General features: G+C 45.0%; 2 protein-coding genes across 2 annotated transcripts in view; both read right to left on the reverse strand.

Annotated features, from left to right (window-relative positions):
- The window catches only part of LOC102867320 (chromosome unknown open reading frame, human C16orf62), a 168,633-nt gene that overhangs the window by 128,509 nt on the left and 19,270 nt on the right, over window positions 1-20,854 (reverse strand). Inside the window, exons 5-7 of the mRNA XM_006892659.1 lie at window positions 17,195-17,271; window positions 14,706-14,834; window positions 4,077-4,161 (exon numbers count right to left, since the gene is read on the reverse strand). Of these exons, the coding sequence (XP_006892721.1) occupies window positions 4,077-4,161; window positions 14,706-14,834; window positions 17,195-17,271 (291 nt within the window). The remainder of the gene's footprint in view (window positions 1-4,076; window positions 4,162-14,705; window positions 14,835-17,194; window positions 17,272-20,854) is intronic.
- LOC102866907 (probable protein BRICK1-like) lies at window positions 12,681-12,908 on the reverse strand. The gene has a single exon (XM_006892658.1). The coding sequence runs from the start codon at window positions 12,906-12,908 to the stop codon at window positions 12,681-12,683; it is 228 nt and encodes a 75-aa protein (XP_006892720.1).

Below are 20,854 nucleotides of genomic sequence, written 5' to 3' on the forward strand. Positions count from 1 at the left end.
TGTTATGTGCCATCGAGTTGCTTATGACTTAGGTGCAGCAGCCCTAAATCCTGCTCTATCCTGAGCCAACCTAGTCACTGAGTCAATCCATCTCATTGAGGGTCTTCCTCTCCTATGCCATCCCTCAACCCTCCCAAGGACCTTCTCCAAGGACCTAGTCTCTCCTTGCAACATGCCCCAAGTATGTCAGGCGGAGATTCAGAATCCTTGCCTCCAAGTAGTAGCCTGGTTTCACATGATACAGAATTTTACATCTCAACTACACCTAAGGACTTTTAATTACAAAACTCCCGCACTCCTCAAGTAAGATACACTTTAGAAACAACGCTGGACCCCAGGGGTGACCAGTGATGGCATGTCCTGAGCACCTGAACTTCCCCTGCGCCAGGTGCTGTTCAGAGCCATCTGCCCTGGTCCTGCTGGGAAGCTCTTAGCAGGGGGAAAACATGTTTCCTTCCTAGTCTGTCATGTTTCCTTTCTAGTCTGTCATGTAATTCTCTCACAAGTTCTTGGGAGCAGAATCTGCCCATTTCTCAAGGGAAAGGAGCAAAGGTGAGGACAACAGGAGGAGTGTGGAGCCCAGCCACAAGGGCTGGACGTAAACCCCTGTGCCCACTGCGACTAGCTTTGCAACCTCTTTCCCTGAATGACGTATCCTGAAGACCTTGGCCACTCGGTGCAGTGCGCATGCCCGTTCCTTCTCAGCACTACGTCCACTTCCACTGCACAGACGCTCTCTGACTGAGTGACCTACTGATGGCTACTGGGGTGGTGTCCACGTGGAATGAATCCCGAGGCACAGCCCAGGGTACACGCATTTTCAATGTTCACAAAGAACAAAATCTCTCCCAAGAGCAAAACTTCAGAGAAGTAAATCAGGCTCTTTTTTACTGTAAGAGATGTAAACTTAAAGCCCAGCTCAGATGACATCACATCCCTGTGCCTCAGTTTCCTCCTCTGTGAAAGACACCCCCATTCACAGGGCTGCTTAAACGACGACATGATCAGCGAAGACGACGCGGAGCAGAACAGACTCCTGCACGGGACACTGTTGAGGTTATTCCTTTCCTAACTCCCAGCCCAGCTACTTCCTGGGACACCCCAAGACAGCAGGCCCTGGCCCTTCACCCCAGCTTGCTTAAGTGTGACGTCTGGAATGGGCTGCCGTCAGCAAAGGGCTGGCAAGTGGTTGCCTCATGTTCTCATGAGGTGAAGGTCCCGCTGTCCCGATCAGGCCAGCCCTATAGGTTGGAGACATTTCTCACTCAAGGACGCTGATGTACGAACAGAAACTTGCAAGAGGCTGTCAAGGAAAACCAGAAGCCAAGGCATCAATGAACCAAGAAAAATGTCAGTGCAGGAGGACCAGGCCTGGTCCAGTCTCCCTCCCTGGCGGACGCCCTCATCCCAAGAGTAAACTGTGTATATGGCAGATTGCATGCTGGCCTCTATGCTAAGAGCTGTGGCTCCACTCCCTCCCCCGGCCCACGTCACCACCATCTCACAAGTGCCACCACAGTGGCCCACCAAGCTCCCTGCCCCAACCCCTGCCTCTAAAGTCTAGTTTGGACAAAACCCATCAGATCGCAACACTCCCTGAGAGTCAAGGTCAACATCTTCCCAGTGTTCACACACATGTCATGGTCCCCACCACCCAACGTGCTCCAGTCACCCAGGCTCTTCCCAGCTCTTTGAACACACCAGGTGAATCCCACCCCAGACTGCCCCAGGGCCTAATCTCCCCACCCTAACCCCGGAGAACCCTGTGGCTCAATGCTCAATCCCTCCCAGCATCTGCATATGTACCGGCTTCTCAGTGAGGCCATTCCTGACCACCTGACTTAAACCTGCAACCCTCTCCCCTCCCTGCCCAGTTCCTCACTTCTCTCTCTGCTGGGCTCTGTGTGTGTGGTGCAAATACTTCAAGTCTCAACCACTATCAGAAAGGCTGGTGGTTCGAAGCCAACTAGAGGTGCCTCAGGACAAAGATCTGCTTCCGAAAGGTGAGCCACTAAAAAGCCCTGGAGCAGGGCTCTCTCTGCTCTGACACACAGGGCCTTCACGTACCTGAATCAAGTCCTGAGTACAACCTACTTCCTTGTTCGGCAAGTGCTCCTTTACTACAGTGTAACAACACAAAGGTGTGGGAAGCCCAATTTCATACTAAATATTTATAATAAACCAAATGCTCTATCAGGATATGAGGGAGGCATGGATAAAAGCTGGAATTCACCCTAAAGCACTAAGGCAAACCTTGTATGTTTACAGAGGTAGGCACTAAGGCAAACTTTAGGTGTTTACATGATTCTTGTATTTGTTAACCTCTCCCTCCTGAGTCAAGCATAAAGTCTTCAATGGAAAGAGTTTAGCTTCATTCGCATAGAATTCTCTCTGTGACTTGCTCCCTGGCAATTTTCAATAAAGGCACAGGGAAGCAGAGATCATCACTGTTCCCCTCCTGCTTTACCTCTCTATGTCCTTCTACATTCTTGGTGTTCTGTCTCATTATTAATACTTATTAACGTACTTTACTCTCAGTCTACAACACAGAGGCAGGGTCTCTGTTTTTCTTTGATGATACAGGTACTACACACTATGCCTCCAAGTCACCTGCACCAGGCAGGCCCCATCTTGACACAGGTCAGCTCTTGTTTTTCCCCCCTTGTAGCTTCTCTTCTACCTATTTCTGACACTGGCATTGCCCTTGTGGGTGGAGGGATGCTAACAAAATCTGTAGTTGGCAGATTTCAGTCCTCTGATGCCATGACTGACTCAAAGACCGACCAGTGGCCTAGTTAAACCGTGAGCTGGAATGTCAAGGACTTCTGTTAAAATTACTAGAAAAAAATAAGTTGTTTTCTTGCCCTGGGCCATGAGATAGTAAAAGCTGAGGGCCTCTTGTGGGGCTTGATAATGCACCAAAGAAAAAGCATTACAAAAAGAAGAGGTCCTGATGACACTGAACTACTGGATCAAGCTGTACCTGAAGCCAGAAACCAAATAACCTTGCATTTTACAACATAAGTAAATAAATGCTCCTTTCTGTGAGGCTAATATGAATTTCATGTTCTATCATGTGTAGGCAGAAAAGTTTGAGCTAATACAGCCAAGCCCCAATCTTCTGGATAGGGCTGGATAGGGACGCACAGAACTAAATGGGTCTCTGTGATAAATCCTTTTTTTCCCTCCGAAACATTAGATTTTCCAATGAGTGACAGACAAGACCTGCTGGGATAAAAGCCCCTCCTCAATAACACGGCTAAGGCTCTGTTCTATCTTCTGTGGACTTGTGGGAACACACTGCTGACCACTGATGGCCTAAAAGGTTGCATGTGGTGCAAGCAAACTGCTCAAAATGTGGCCTTGTGGCTGCAACGACCAACTGAGTCACCAGGGGCCAGCAGGCTGGGCTCCTCAACTGAGACTCCTCTGTGGGTTCAGAAAGGTCCTCCTGCCCAGTGTGGAGAGAACAGCAGTAGGAGACCTGAGGAAAAAGGCTGGCCTCATAGCAGCCATCCAGGCTGGCAGGGGCTCTGGCTGGGTCTAAGGTCATAGCAGATTTGGGGATGTGGGGGGCAATACTGAATATACTGGGGAGAGATTCAGGAATTTGACTCAACAGGACTTAACATGAGGCATTAGAAAGCAGGCTCTAGATTTCCAACGTAACTGCTGGAACCATTCTCTGAAACAAAAACCCTGTGCGGGTGAGGGTTTCAGGGAAAGGGGATGGACTTCAACGTCAATTTCTGTTCTGAACAAATAGAATTTCGGATGTCTGTGCTATGACAATAGACATGGGGCTGCTGGCCTAGACCAGGCGGTGGTCCAGCCTAATCCACTTCCCCCACTCTCTTTACTAAGCCCATAAGAAGCCTAGAAAAAAAAAATACGGTTCCTGATTCTTTCAAACACAGAATCTTCATTAATGGGCATGGGGGAACGTCTTGGATTCTCTCCCGACTTGCCAAGTTATTTAAACCACTGCAGAGTCTAATTTAAAGCAACTCTCCCTGTCAACTGCTGATAAAGTAAGCTTACCTCCCAGATCTCAAATGAGGGTGACCGGCACTTACCAAACGTGTCAAGTATGTCGGTGATGAGGACAAATTTGCTCGGGTAGAATTGAATAACACTCGTGTCCGAAAGCAGTTTTGAACACTGAGAAGACAGAAAAGGAACAAAGGTTGGTTGTTCAGGTCTGAGTTAGTGGGGAAAATGATGTTTCTCTAAGTGCGTCAAGGTGAAGGAGGGGTGCCGGGAACAGGGGTGTCAGGAGAAGCAGAATCACTGAGCTCCTGAGAAAAGGGGTCAGAGGTAAGCCTAGTTCAGTGCTGATTAATATTTTTTTTGTGTGTGTGTGTGTGTGTACCATCAAATCTGATCTGACTGGTACAGGAGGAGACTGCCCCTCCTTCTCCAGCAGAGCATCTGGTGAATTCAAACCATGTACCTCTGGGATTGCAGTGTAGCTTCTTGCACTAGGCCACCAGAGCTGCCTGATTAATTTTATAAAATATGAAGAATGGGAATGCTTGTATGGAACACAATGTGAATTAAGGATAGTGTGAAACACAATGTATACAGATTTTGTAAGCAAATAACATAAAATAAAAACTTATATGCCTAGAGAGCTGGACAATGACTAGAGATGATAGAGAGAATTGATGCCTTTGAGATGTGGTGCTGGAGAAGAGTGCTGAATGGACTGTCAGGAGAACAAACATGTTCACTCTAAAGAGGGTGAAACCAGGCTGCTCCTTGGAGGCAAGGATTCTGAAACTTTGTCTGGCAAATGTCTGGGCATGATGCAAGGAAGGACCAGACCTTGGAGAGGGACATCATGTTTGGAAGAGTGGAGGGAAGGAGAAAGAGAGGGAGACCATCGATGAGATGGATTGATACAGTGACTGGGGTAATGGGGGTAGGAGTGTCAGAGACAGTAAAGTTGTCACAGGATAGAGCAGGTTTCAGGGCTGTTGTACACAGAGTCACTATGAGTTGCAAGCAACTCGAAGGCACATTACAATAACAATAATTTTTTTTATTTAAAAAAAAAAAAAGAAGAAGAAGAAGAAGAAAAGGAGCTGGATGCTGTTCCCACGAGTCTTTCAGGAGGTACACCACCCCCTCAGTCCCAGAAGCCACCAAAGACACCCAACCGCCGTCTTCAAGCTGATTCAGCGTGCTGTAATCTCTTATGTGTTAAAGTGGAGCTAACTGTGCTCCACAAGCCCTTCGGACTATGCCTCTTCAGCAGCAGATTGCCAGGCCTTTCTTCTGAGTTTTGGGTAGGAGTGGAGCATGTGAACTGTTCGTACCATGCAGGGGCCTGTAGGGGCCGCTCCCGTCCTGCCTTCAAGCTCATTCTGCCTCATAGCCATCCTATGTCACATTTCCAAGGCGGTAAATCTTAACTGGAAGAAAGTGCCTATCTTTCTCCTTCATGGCAGCTGGTGGATTTGAACCACTGACCTTTTAATTAGCAGCATGACACACTACCTATGGCACCCGAGCTCTTTGCAGAGGACACAAACTGAGGAAATCCTTTCCAGAAAGGTCTCTTTGTTCATACGGTGAGCCAAGGGTTAGTGTTCAAAGTCACCAAGAGACACAAAGGATGTCTCCTCATCACTCTTCTCCCAGGTGGCGCACAGCGGGTTCCCAGGAGGGCATCCTCTACTTTATTCCAGGAAGCATCTTTTTTCTAGGAAATGAGCCTGTAAGTAAACTCCCGGAATTTCTTAAACTGGCATCTATCATTTGTACTTACTCCCAAACTTCTCTCCATAAAAAGAAACCTGCTCTTTATCGTCACCAAACAGTTGTCTGCATTTTCCACGCTCTTAGTAGAACGCTGCAGCCACACCGCGTGGTCCCACACACTCCAAATGAAAGCCTCATTTGTAACAAGAAAGGAAAATGTCATTTTTATTTGGAAAAGCCAAATATCATGTCCTGAAGTCTTCCGAAGTTCAAAAGTCAGTAAAGGGAATTAAATAACTACTGTATTTCATCATTCCAACAGGCGATCAGCTATAAAAAGGCCACACAAAAATTAAAAAGGAAACTTTGGGTCTTTCTGAAAGGTCCTTTTAGGAAGCAATGATGGCCTAGTGGTAAAGAACTGCGCTGTCAACCCAAAGGCGTGAAGTTCAAGCCCACTAGCCGCTCCACAAAAGGAGGGGCAATCTCATCTCCTCCTGTGTGAATTACTGCCTCTGAAAGTCCACTCGAAATGACCCATGGTTGACCCTCCAGTGGGTTTTCAGAGGCAGTTAATCGCATGGGAGGAGACTGTCCATCCATCTCCCACAGAGCAGCTGACGGATTCAAACCACATGTCTTCGGGATTGCAGCGCAGCTTCTTGCCACTAGGCCAGCAGAGCTCCCTGAGAGAGCCTCTGTATTGAGAGGTAGACAGTGGTGAGTTTTCTGTTTGCTGTTACTCTCTCATCAAATTTCTTATCAACAGTTCCTGTCTAAAAGTAAACAATGAGGTTGATTTATGAAACATTCTTTTACAGCCCCAATGTTACTGGGGTAAAGAAATGTTAGCTAGGAAACAATGCTGCCAACCCTGAATGTGGCCTGTGGGTGGAATGGACTGTTATTACCTGATACTTTGCCTTGTGGGTTTTTCCCCCTATTTACACTTTTTAAATAATAATAGTAATTATTAATTTTTAATGAAAGTTTACAGAGACTTAGGGTTTCCATTCATTCATTGTTGCACTTTTCTCCCTGCCCAAACCTCCCTCCCAGTTCACTCTTCTCTTTGAAAAGTAAAAGATTCTTTCATTGTTATACAATCCCTCCCCCCAAGTCCACTGCACTATGCAGCCTTCATTCTGGACTTCTGTCAAGACAATAATACCTAATCACATATCCCTTTTACACAGTTCTCTCCCTCATATGTTTCAATGCAGTGTACATTATTTATCCCCTCTTTTCTAAAGTTCTCCCCAAGCCCAATGTCAGTCCAGTTTTACAACAGTGGCACTATGCAGTATTTGTCCTTTTGTGACTGAGATATTTCACTCAGCATAATGTCTTGCACAATGTCTTCCAGAGCTACCCATTTTGTATATATTTCATGAGTTCCTTGTTTTTCAATGCAGCATAGTATTCCATTGTGTGAATATACCACACAGATTCTATATCCATTTGTTTGCTGATGGGTACTTGGGTTTGTTTCTAACTCTTTGCTACTATGAACAAAGTAGCAATAAACATGGGAGTACATATATCTGCTTGGGTAGCCGTTATGGTTTATTTAGGGTGTATTCCCAGTAGTGGAATTACTGCACATGGTATTTCTATTTCCTACTCTTTGAGAAAGCACCATACTGTCTTCCATAGTGGTTGCACCATTTTATATTCCCACCAATAGTAAATAAGGGTTTCAGTTCCTCTGCAACCTCGCCAGCATTTATTGTTTGCTGCTCTGTTGAATTTTGCTAATCTTACTGAGGTGAGATGATATCTCATAGTTGTTTTGATTTGCATCTCTCTTAGAACTAGGGATTTTGAGCATTTCTTCATGTGTCTTTTTGCCATCTGAATGTCTTCTGTGGTGAAGTGTCTGTTCATATCCTGTGCCCATTTTTCAACTGGGTTGTTTACCTTTATCTTGTTGTGGTGTGCCTCATGGTTTTTATGACATTTAGGAAGGATCCAACTGAAGCAACTTCCTCAAGATTCAGGGCTAGAGAAGTCCAGCCCTAGATGCTGCCTGCACTCCACTGCTCTGGACTCCTGGGATGGGACCTCTCTCGCCCCTACCATCACCTCGCTGACATGAGTTATTGCCCACTGTTGAGTTTAGAGGGGAAATGTGAACTGAAGACAGCAAATGACACACAGCTGGGGCTTCCCCAACATCTGTGCCTGGGCTGTCTCCCAAGTTGATTTCACAGAACGTATGCTGTGAAGGCAAACAGAAATGGGAATTTTTCTTAATCCCAAATTAAAATCATAATAACCTTAAAAATTCAAATTCTCTTCTTGAAACTACTATTCTGAAGAGTCCACTGTCAGTTTCCTAAACTTGTCTTGGAAACAATCTGCTTGGGGTGGTTGGTTTTCCAAATACAAACGCAGCTCCATTCCGGGCCAAACCCACTGCCTTGGAGTCTACTTGACTCGCGTGGATTTGTTTTCATTTTCCTCAGCTTGAATTTGAACTTGCCCATGAGTAATGGATTGTCTGTTCAACAGCTGGTCTCTGGTCTTGTTCTGACTGATGAAAGTGAGCTTTGCTACTCTCTCTTCAGAGAAACACAGCTGATTGGATTCTTGTGCATTCTGTCTGGTGAGGTCCACATTCATAGTTGTCGTCCTTTATGCAGCCTTTTAAAATTTTTTTTTTTAAAAAAAAAAAGAAAAGGTATTTGCAATGCACTGGTTGTACAAAACTCTAACATGCAACATCTAGTGTTGTTGTTGTTGTTGATTGCCATAGAGTTGAGCATGACTCAAAGTGACCCTATAAACAAAAGACCTGAAGCTTTTCTATAATTATGGTCATTTCTCCAATCTCTAGTCTCATGTTTATCACAAAGGTAAAATGTGCTAACCTACCAATCCTTCTTTTGTTTCCAAATTTTGCATTGCACCTTGAATGCATGTTTGATTAATTACAGATTCCAGAAGCCAGTAGACATTCACAATTTCTTCATCATTGGCTTTAGTGCCTGGTGTACAACTCTGAGTAACAGTCACTATTAACAAGAGTTCCTTGTAAATGTATAAATATTATCCTATCACTGATGGCATGGATTGCTAAGAGAACAAACAGGCTCGTCCTGGAGAGGGTGAAGCCGGGCTGCTCCTTGGAGGCAAGGATTCTGAAGCTCTGTCCGACATCCTCTGAACATGTTGCAAGGAGGGACCAGTCCTTGGAGATGGACATTATGCTTGAAGGGTGGAGGAACAGCACAGGGGAGGAAGACGCTCTATAAGAAGCATTGACTCAGTGACTGGGGAAATGGGGGGTGGGTATCAGAAACAATAAGGTTGGCTCAGGATAGAGCAGGGTTCAGAGCTATTGTGCATAGGGTCACTATGAGTCACAGGTGACTTGACAGCACATAACAATAATAACAACTGCACTGATGGCATTGAATGGTAATATGGTCATTCCATTTCATGATGAATGTGATGTCATTTCCCTTCATCATGTCATTCCAGGCAAAGAAAACTATCTATAACTGATTCACAATGGCCATTATTAGCCCATTTCCACTCAGTCATGTCTCAGATAGGGAGCTCTGATGACTTAGTGATTACACTACCAATGCACAAATGTATGCAGTTTGAATCCACCAGTCACTTCATGGGAGAAAGATGGGCCATCTCCTCCCGGGTAATTAACTGCCTCTGAAAACCTGCTGGGGGGTCAGCGATGGATCAGTTCCAACTCGATGATATACAACAACAATAATGTTTGAATACTGATCTTTTTGTATTTCATTTCATTTCTGACAACTTCCAGTTTTTCTAGATCCAGCCTCTGGACACTTTTTGTGTCAATTATTAATGGGTATTTGCAGCTGTTGCATCTCATTGTGAGTTACATGACGTGAACACACAAAACGAGTTCTTCGGTGGCTAAAATCTCTACTCCACCCACATCGGAAACACAGCTGCTAACTGGAGGAGATGGCTCTTCTCTGGTCATATCCAGTGTCTTTGAGCCTGAGGAACCCACACGTATCAGAGGTAAGCAAATCATTAAGGAAATACAAATGAAAGCCACAATAAGATACCATTATTTAGTCCTTGGACGGCCACAATTCAAACAAAAGGCAGTAGTGAGAATGTAACATGACATAGTCATTGCAGAAAACAGTCTGGCATTTCTTGAAAAGCTAAATATACAACTGTCATATTCGACTGCGTGTATCACAACAAACATTAAGAATAGGAATCCCAGAACACTTAGTTATGCTCATAAGACATCTAGACCTAGACCAAGAAACTATTGTCCAAAAGGAGCAAAAGGAACACAGTATGGTTTAAAATGAGGAAAGGTGTGTGTCAGGGCTGTTGCCTTTCTTCACACCTGTGCAGTCTGTACGCTGAGCAAATAACTTACGAAGCTGCACTCTATGAAGAAGAATTTGGCATAAAGATCAGAGGAAGACTCATCAACAATCTGCGTTATACAGTGACACAGTCTTGCTTGCTGAAAGCAAGGAGGACCTGAAGCACTTGTTGCAGAAGATCAAAAACTATAGTCATCAATATGGATTGCATTTCAATATCAAGAAAACAAAGGTCCTCACCACTGGATGGATCAATAAGCAACATCATGATGAAGAAAGGACTGAAAATGTCAAGGATTTTCTCTCACTTGGATCCACAGTCAATACCCTCAGTACAAGCAATCAGGAGATAAGCAGACATATTACTCTGGGCAAGTCTGCTGTCAAGGATCTCCCCAAAATACTGAAGAGCAATATGTCAGTTGGAAGACGAAGGTGCACCTGACTCAGGCCATGATCTTTTCCATTGCTGGCTATGCATCTGAGAGCTGGACAATGAATAAAGACAACTGATAAATAAAGAACTGATGCCTTTGAGCTGTGGTCCTGGAGAAGAGTACTGACTATTCCATGAACTGCCAAAAGAACAGACAAGTATCTCTCGGAAAATGCCCAGTCAGAGTGTTCCTTAGAGGCAAGGATGGTGAAGCTTTGTGTCTCATACTTTGGACATGTTGCTAGGAGAGGCTATTTCTTAGAAAGGGACATCACGTTTGGAAGTGTAATGGGTCAGCAAAAGGAAGAGACACACTCAACGAGATGGAAAGACATGGTAACTGCAGCAATGGGCTCAAGTATCAAAGTATCAGAGACATTAAGGATGAACAGGGTTCGGATCTGTTGTTCACAGGATCACTATGAGTCATCCTCGACTCAATGGCACCAAACAACAATAAAGGAGCTCTAGTGGCTTAGTGGTAAGAAACTGTACTGCTCATGCAAAGGCTTGCAGGTTCGAATCCACCAGCTGCTTCACAGGAAAAAGATGAACTCCTGTATGATTTACTGCCTCCACTCAGCAACAACAAGCAATCTGACTTCTTAGGAAGATAAGTAAAAGACAAGAGAGCAGCAATTCAAACAGTGCTAAATGCAACACTGTTCACAACAGTCAAAGGGGGGAAACAGGACAAGTGTCTGTGAACAGATGGATGAATCAACAAAATCTGGTCTATCCACTCAATGGAACTGATACTGTATCATAAAGAGACAAGAAATCTTGACACTTGCCAAGGTTCATAGAAGTATTACTCAAAAGTACCACAGAGTAGAAACAATGTATAAACGGATAAACAAAATGGGATAATAGTCTGAATACTATTTAGCCACAAAAAAGAATGTGGTGTTGACCCATGTTACAACCTGGATGAAAGTTACACCAAGTGAAAGAAGCTAAATGCAAAAGATTATGTCTTTCTTTTTTCCCCTCATGTCAGATGGGTAGTGTGCCTATGTCCTAAAAAGGTTTAAAGGGTGGCACATGTCATACAGAAGTACGAACTGCCAGTTATCATGCTTATGAACCAGAAAAGGATCTATGTCTTGAACAATGCCATTTACCGGGCCACATCGAGAGAAAGATACATTTCTAGACAGAAGGGAGATCAGAAGTTGTCTGGGATGGGGGCAGGAGCAGGGCTGGACCGCAAGAAAAAAAAAAGGCTTGATGGAATCCTCCAGGGGTTCGAAAATGTTCTCGTGCCACATTGGGCTAAGCACTGGGATGGTATAGAAAGGTCCTCTGTTAGCGGTCAACAGCTGCTCCGCAAGAGAAGGATGCGGCTGTTCACTTCTGTAAAGCTTCAAAAATCATTGGTGCCAGTTCTACTGTCCTCCAGGCTCATGAGACTAGACGAGATGAGAAAGGCAGAGGATAAAATGTTCCAAAGTGAGTCTGTGACACATCTATAAGTTTCCAAAAACCACGGAGTTTTCATTCTTTTCTATTCTTCTATTTTGTGTATTGATTTTTTTTTTTTATAATACATCTCTTTTTTTTTAGGTTTAAGATTCAGGATTATGATCTCTTGGGTAATTATTTTTTTTTTTCTAAGGTTGAGGAATTTATTAGAGTATGAGAGGCAAACACACCCCAGGTGACAGAAAAAAACTCTGAAAATGTCCCTTCAAGCCAAGTAGGGGCCTGGCTTTGACCTTCCTAGAGGACAAGAGACTGGCAAGTCAGCAAAAACATTCTCTGGCAGTCTCTGGTGGGGGTAAAGGTCTCTGCCAGGACTGTTGTCATACCCTGCCAAGGTAGAGAGAAGACAAAGACTGTTTACAGAAACAGTACAGAAGCATAAAGAGCTATAAGCAAAGTCTGACACAGAGAGAAAGAGAGACGCAAAGAACCTTACAGACAGGCTTTTAGGTCTAAGTACCCCAAATACACATGTCCCTGGAAAGGTAAAATGTCTAATGTCTTCAAGAGTCCCTGGACTTCTCCCCACATGCCACATTACACCCTAAGATGCACATGGTACAGCCCAAAGGTTATATACTTTTGGAAAAAAGAAAATGAGGAAGAGCCCTGTTGCTCTGTAAGGAGAGAAGGCGCTGAAGACTGCTGGGCCTTTCCCACGTGGGCCTGCGTTCTGCAAAGCAACTTCCCAGCAGCATCACGGCACAGCTCTAAGTGAGTGTTTCACCTTTTGTCACCCGGGCTTCAATGTATTCTCTTCTCCGTTCAAGGGCTGTCAATTTCTCGTTAAGCGTTTCAAGTCTTGAGCAACAAGACATAGCGAACGAATTGAGCAAGTCCGCGATTTTCTTGATGCTGCTGGTGATGACCTCAGTGCACTCCCGGTGTGCCCAGTCGTGGTGAATCTCCCTCTGCACCAGATCCTCTTGCCCCGCCATGACAGCTGCCTCGGATAATTTTTTTTAATCGGTTTGCTTCCAAAGTTCATACTGCATTTTCATTCTTGCTAGGTGGTTATTGGTGCTATCTGGCTGACCCTGACTCCTAGCGGCTCATTCCCAGCAGATCAAAGCTATGCCCAGTCCTGCCCCAGCCTCACAGTGACTGCGGTCGCGTCATCTCACGGAGGGTCTCCCCTCCTTTGGGGACCCTCTACCAATGGAGACCCTCTACCAACAATGTTGCCCTTTTTCCAAGGGCTGGTCCCTCCAGACAACATATCTAAAATACGTGAGATGAAGTCTCCCCATACTTGCCTTACAGTGGATGAATTTGAGGGAGTATAAAACACAGATCTTCATAAAGCTGCTTGAAAACAAAAACTCAAACTTTCTGCAAAGCCCCTTCGTCAGAACTCCTCATCCTAGTGACCTTTTCTGGCTGAAGTTTTTTTCAGTCTTTAAAGAACAGTAAGTAAAGGAGTTACTACTGACCAGATACGGAGTTAATTAAATCGCTCTCATGGTTACTTTCCTTGAGAAGGCATGAATCAAGTCTCCCCACCCCCCATGGGAAACTCTTAGAAGTCTCAGTTCTACCCCACAATCCTCTATGGAGGGAGACTGCCAATACAAATATTTGGCAGGAAAGCTTGTTAGTTGAGACATTTTTCTCACTGGAACTCCTCAGCAAGCAGCTCCCATCACATGTGCCTGGGCTGAGAAGCCTTTTCTCGAGAATATTTACTCTGTAAATGAAGGAGGGGTGAGGGAAGGGAAAGGAGGGCGACTCAGCTGTGTGTCTTGCCGTGAAAACAGCCCACAAGATGCAAAGAGTCATCTTAAAAGACTTCAAATACCCACGTAAAGGCTCCCACAAACTCATGCCCTTCCTCCAAAGAAACAGGTGAGAAAACAAATGTCCCGTTATCACATCCTCACACCAAACAGGGGTTTGCCTTCTGAACCGAAATGGAGGCACATGAACCCTTTATGAACTCTGCTCGCAAAAGGACAAAGCAGGAAGTTATTCTTTCTACGGTATTTCAAAGCTTGTTTTTCCAAGACGATCTTGAGGATGAAGAAACAGAATAAATGCTCTTCTTTGTGAGCCTAGATTTGCCAGTTCAACAAACATCTCTCTCCTAACACTGTAAACTTGTTTCCCTCAATATATAAACCTGTGTAACATGCCTCAGTGGGAGCTCTGGTGGCCTAGTGGGTAAGGAGCTGCACTGCCAATTCAAAGGCACACGGTTTGAATCCCCCAACTGCAACTTGGAAAATAGATAGGCAATCTTCTCCCATGCAATTTATTGCCTGTGGAAGTCCACTGGAGAGTCGATTTGAACTTGACAACACACAACAACACGCCTCAAAAACATAGAAGCCAGGGACCCACAGTCAATAAAGATATAAAAGTAATCTTGTCAAGGAAATCTCTTGACAAGTTATTCAATCTTTAGTCTGGATAAATTATAAATGTGTCCAGGGTTAACATCAGAGCCACTGCTCTGCATAATCAGAGGGGACATAATTAACACTGCAATCTAGGCTGAAAGGTTCTTCCTGGAGTTGTGCAGTGCAGGACCTGTACAGTTGTCCATGGTGGCCTTGGTCTAAGTCATCTCATAAAAACAGTACTCGTAGTCACAGTCATTCACAGAAAGCAGGTGAAAATACAACAAATAGGATAAAATAGGGTAAAACCTTGAAGACAGTCCTCTAAAAATCTTAATTATTCAGAAGATTTTTGTAAAGAAATTTCTGGGGGAAAAAAAATTCCCAAGAGCTGACCTGGATGACTATTTTCAGAGCCTTCACTTTCTGGTCCGAGGCCCAGGCATCCTTCAGCGACTGGTTGAGCTCCTCGATGCGGTTCACGTAATCCTGTTGAGTCAAGTTCAACAGCTCCTTTTGGGATCCCTGTGGGCAAAAGGACAGAAAGTGTTGACACAGAAGGAAAAACCTGCACATCATCCTTAAGGAAGAATCCTGGGTCCTGACGGAACCTCAGTTTTCTAGGAGTTCCTCACAGCTCCCTGCGATTGGCCTTTTTCTCTGACAATCAAAGAAAGAGGACCTTCAAGTTTTACTCTGAGATGAGCAGAATGAGGTGATTGAAACCTCTGAGGCAGGCGAGTTCTCAGGTGACTCCTAGCTCAGCTATTTACCAGCTATCTGACCTTAGACAAACTGTTTTCTCCTTGAGCCTCAATATTCTCATCTGGAAATTAGGGTAACAGCCCGAACTTCACTCAACAAACAGTAACTAGGGGCTAAGAGGAGGGCCAGGCATGACACTAGGTACTCAAGATACTAGGTGAGCTCAAAGTTATTATTTTTGCACTCAGAGAATGTATGGGATAAAGATGAGAAAGACATTAACATGTACTGAGACAAACGATGAGAAGGAAGTATTTGACAGACGAGCAACTATTTCACAGAACCCTAAAACCAAAAAAGCCCAAGCCCATTGCAACTGAGTGGATGCCTACTGGACAGAGAACAGGCCCACAGGATTTTCAAGACTATAGATACTTCCAGAAGCTGGCTTATTTTGCTCTTGTTGTTATATGCCATCAAGTTGACTGTGACTCACCACAACCCTACGTACCATGTCTCTGAACCCTGCTCTATCCTGAGCCAGACTGTCTCTGACACACCTGCTCCTATTATTTCAGGTACTGTGGCAATCCACCTCATTCAGTCTTCTGCTCCTGCACTGTCCCTCCACGCTTGTAAGCATGATGTCCTTCTCCAGGGACTGGTCCCTCCAAGCAACATGCCCAAAGCATGTGAGACAGAACTTCAAAATCCTTGCCTCCAGACAGCAATTTGGTTTCACCCTCTCCAGGACAGATCTGTTTGTTCTGCTGGCAGCCCATGGTATGTTCAATACTCTTCTTTTTCTTTTTTTCAAATTTTGTGTGTGTGTGTGTACTGTCAAATCAGTTCTGACTAGTACAGCAGGAGACTACCCCTCCTTCTCCAGCAGAGCATCTGGTGGATTCGAACCACGTACCTCTGGAATTGCAGTGCAGCTCCTTGCCACTAGGCCACCAGAGTTCCCTGGTCAATACTCTTCTAAAGCACCACAACTCAAAGGCATCAATTCTTCTGTCATCCTTAGTCATTGTTCAGCTCTCTAATGTAGTAGCAAGTAACTGCAAAGACCATGGCCTGAATCAAGTGCACCCTGGTCTCTAGACTGACATCATTGCTCTTTTAGCACTCTGGAGATGTCCCTGACTTTCCTAATGCAATTTGTCTTTTTGATTTCCTGACTGCTGGTACTAAGAGTGTTGATTGTGGAACCAAGTAAGCTAATACTGTTAACAATCTCCATTTCTTCTCCATTTAGCATGATGCTGCCAATTGGCCCAGTGGTGAGAACCTTTGTTTTCCTGATGTTGAGCTTCAGTCCATACTGGAGACTGCAGTCTATGATCTTCTGCAGCAAACAGTTCAGGGTCCTTCTCAGTTTCAGCAAGCAAGGTGTATCATCTGCCTAGTGCAGGTTGTTTATTAGTCTTCTTCCAATCCTGATGCCACATTCCTCCTCATAAAGTCCAGCCTCCGAATTTACGGAGCAGTAAAATACCAGGCACAGAGTAGTAAAATATCATACCCAAAATCTTGGAATCACCAACTGATAAAGCTTGGATTCAAACGCAGGCCATCCGGATCTACTTGAGACTATTATCAATTATGCTATGCTGCATGATTCAGCTCACAGGATTCAACTCAGTGTCTTCAGGGTTAGTAATCACCAGTGACAACTGAGTGAACTGAGGCAAAGAGGACCGTGGCAACCTGAATAAGGCGTGTCCTGGTTAAACATAAGAACATGGACCCTGCAGCTGTCAGCTTAGATTTGGCAAGAGAGGTAAAAATTCTAGATTTGCATGTTAAATGTAGGAAGAGTTGGCAAAGGAGTCAAATCTCTGAAAAGTATGCAGAGGTCAGAGAGGCTGTGTGCAGCCTCTGTTGAAGGCAGGATCATTATCCACCCCAGGGAGGGGACTCTCCCCATGAGACACTGTCCTCAGATGACCTGAGCTGGCTCAGGCAGCACAACGAGGAAAATCACCTTGAGAAAGCTCCCAGGAGCTCACCCAGCTGCACGGCTGGCCCCTTGCCCTGCACCGAGTCAGAGCCCGGGGGAGTGGGTGCCAGGCACCGGCCTCCTCGGGCAGGCCTGGCTGAGAGCCTGTCACAGAGCAGACGTCGAGATGGAGCCACGCTGGCAGGAGAACAGCCGGCTCCCTGAAGGCCTTGCTCACCTCCTCGAAGTCATCCAGCTCCTCCAGCCTGGTGCGGACCTTCTCCGACATCGCCGACGTGCTGCTCCCAGCTTTGCCTGAGGAGAAACGCATGTATGTCACCCAGGCAGCTCTCCTCTCCCCCCAATACCTGCCATGGGCTACAGGCTTCCATGAGACGCTTCAGCATGGATAGCACGTCAGTTAACTACTTCTGAAAATGTCCCAAGATTTAGAAAACCATTTCCAAATGACTTAGAAGAAAAAGAAAACAAAACAAGTATCTCTCTCTCTCTTCCCCCCCCCCTCCCTCCCTTTCTCTTTCTCCCTCTCTCTCTTCCCCTCCCTCCCTCCCTTTCTCTTTCTCCCTCTCTCTGTCTCTCTCTCCTCTCCCTCCCACCCTTTCTCTTTCTCCCTCTCGCACCCCCCCCTTCTCTTTCTCTCTCTCACTGGTGGTTTAGTTACAAGAAGCTGTGCTGCAATCCCGAAGGCACACGGTTCAAATCCACCAGCTACTCCAGGGGAGAAGGATGGGCAATTTCCTCCCAGGCAATTAGCTGCCTCTGAAAATCCACTGGAGGGTCAGTTAGGAGTTGTTTCCATGGCAATTTGATAGTTATTATCTTAATAAATCAACAGATAACTCTCTCTTGATCTCTAATATACACCCAAAACACCAAAGTATATCTATAAAACACCAGAGTCCATCTACAAAGCTGCACAGGCAACAGTTTCATCTGGAAGCTGTCCCTGGGAGGACACGCATCAGCTTCTAAATGGTTAACTATCACCTTCAGTTATTTACACACTTCTCATGGCAGTAGCTGTAGATTTGTAGAGACAGTGGCCCTGACAAGGATGCCAAAAACTCCATCACTTATTTGTTTTCCAAGCACAAAAAGGCCCTCTGAGGCGTGCGCTCACAGAACAGAATTGCCCTGCTCTTACACAAACAAAACAACGAGCTCACGGTCTATCTGCCTGAAGATGGAAACCCCAGGGTCTCAAACATCTCTCTCAGCAGACAGGACAAGCCATGCCTCCTTCCGGCATCCACCAGCACAGTGCGGTTCAGCAGAGAGTGGAGGACAGAAGTGAAAAAAGCCTCCAAGTCGAGGGCAGGCCACAGGCCAAGGGCATCTGTCAACCTGGCTGCTGCCCTTCAACCAAAACACCCCCAAACCTGTTGCAGCTGAGTCAATTCTGACTCATAGTGAACCCGCAGGATGGCACAGGACTGCCCTCCAAGGGTTTCCATGGCTATGCACCTTTGTGGAAGCCGACTGCCACAACTTCGCCCTGCAGAGTGGCCGTGGGTTCAAACCCCCGCCCACACAGTTAGGAGCTGAGTGTCCTAACCACTCCAGTTCTCCAATTCCAGTGAAGTTTTCCTCATTCCAAAGGAGAGTTTATTTTCATTGGAGATTCCTCTGTTTCCTACTAGGCTCATTCTCGGGAATAAAAATGTCTTCTGTATGAAGACACTGGCTCTCAGCTCTGGTGCTGGCTCCCAGATGGAGCTGTGAGGAGCTGAGAGCAATCGACTCTTCTTGTTGTTGCTGCTGTGTGCTGTTCAGTCAGAACCGACCCACAGCTGACCCTCCGCAGGCTCTCAGGGGCAGTTAACAGCATGGGAGGAGAATGCCCACCCTTCTTTATTATGCTAACATAATAAAGTTTCTAAATAATTAGCTTTTGACTTTGCTTCTTTGCCCCTCTCATTTTGAAACAGAACACATGAAGTACACTTTGACATTTTAACAATTTTTAAGTATATTTTAACAAATAATAAAAAAATGCCTTTCTAATGACCACCATGAAATCTACCCACCTTGTTCGGCTGTGGCTGAACGTGATTGCTCAGGAGCACTTCCCACTGGAAGGCTGGGCCCTAACTACATTCATCACTATATGCTGATGGGATACTTCCTATCTGGGACTATCGTGAACACCGCTGCTCTCAACAGTTTTTGCACGTGCCTCCTGGTTCACGTAAGCATAAACTTCTTCAGGGCTACACTTCTTAAAGTTTTACACAAATCCATCCCTTAGGAATGTTCCAGTACAGATGACTCCACACTTTTTACAAGCTCCCAGGTGCTGTCAATACGGCTGGCTCTGGACTCTTCTTTAAGAATCCAGAATGAAGGCTGCACAGTGGAGTGGACTTGGGGGGAGAGATTGTATAACAATGAAAGAACTTTACTTTTCAAAAAGAAGAGTGAATTGGGGGAGGGAGGAGTGGGCAGGGAGAAAAGTGCAACAATGAATGAATGGAAACCCTAAGTCTCTGTAAACTTTCATTAAAACTAATAATAAAAAAAAATTTTTTAAAAGAATCATGCATCTGGGCAAAAATAGGAAACATTTCCTTCAAGAACCAGGTACAAATACTGCACATTGTGCAGGTCACAGAGATCCTGTCTGCTGCAGCCTTTACATTCTGAAGGCACAGGCAGCCCCTGAGAAGGGAAACAAATTGTATAGGTGTGGCTGTATTTGCACATGTTATTTATGAAAACAAGGAGCTACATAGACTAGGTCAAGAGCATTGTTCGCCTACCCCTAACCTGTGGTACCTACTAGAACTAAAATGACTCAGAGATTGGCTCATCTTCAATTGAAAAGACAGTTACACTGTTGTACAAAGTGGTCTTTTATACTCCTACCAACAGGACATGAGAGTTGCTGTTGCTTCCCCTTCTGACAAACACTTGGCATCGCCAATATTTTTTTCTAATTTTATTATTTTCTGTGGGTTTTTACCCCTCACATTGTGCCTCTTACAATCATTCCCATACACAGTATAAAATTAATCACCATTGATCTATACCCACTGTTACTACCACTTTTCAGATCCCCACTGGATCTCTGGTATTGCCAATGGTTTTTTTATCTTTCCAAACTGGTGGATATGCAAGAGCATAAGTTACTTTTCTAAGACTTAAGAGTCACTCAAAGGGGTGTGCGTGTGTGTGTGTGTGTGTGTGTGTATTTAATGTAGACCACACCCCTGAGGAGACTGGATCAGGGTTGTGAACAGAATCAAGGTGTTAATTCCTCCCTATTCATTACACTGGACCAGATCACACTATGGGGAATGACTACATCGTTACATAGCTGCCTCTACTCCTACCTCATTAGCAACATTCTCATGACATCAAGTCAGAATCAACCTGTAGCCGCCCTCCAGCTGTTTTCTGAGGCTGTAAATCACACAGGAGCTTAAGCATCTTTCTCCAGAGAGAAGCAGCCTTTGAGTTAGCAGCACAACCCCTTACATGCTACACCACCAGAGCTCCCCATTAACATCATCGAGGTTGGGATTTACAACCCATAGGATAATTACAATAGTCTGAGAATCACAGCCAAGTTGACATACAATATTAATCACCACACTGAACCAATCACTTAGTAGGAATTAGAAAGATGATGGACATATAAAAGCCAGCCACTGCACTGCACTGCACAGCACAACTTTTTTTGCTCTGCAAAAATTATACAGAAAGAATTCTCCCATCAAAACAATAAAACAAAGGGAGCTCTGGTGGCCTAGTGGCAAGAGCAGCACTGCAATCCCAGAGATACATGGTTTGAATCCACCAGATGCTCTGCTGGAAAAGGAGGGCAATCTCCTCCTGTACCAGTCAGATCTGATTTGATGGTACCCACATAATAAAT

Source organism: Elephantulus edwardii, unplaced genomic scaffold (assembly GCF_000299155.1).
Source record: "Elephantulus edwardii isolate Elephantulus edwardi_28Jun2011 unplaced genomic scaffold, EleEdw1.0 scaffold00117, whole genome shotgun sequence".
NCBI lineage: Eukaryota > Metazoa > Chordata > Mammalia > Macroscelidea > Macroscelididae > Elephantulus > Elephantulus edwardii.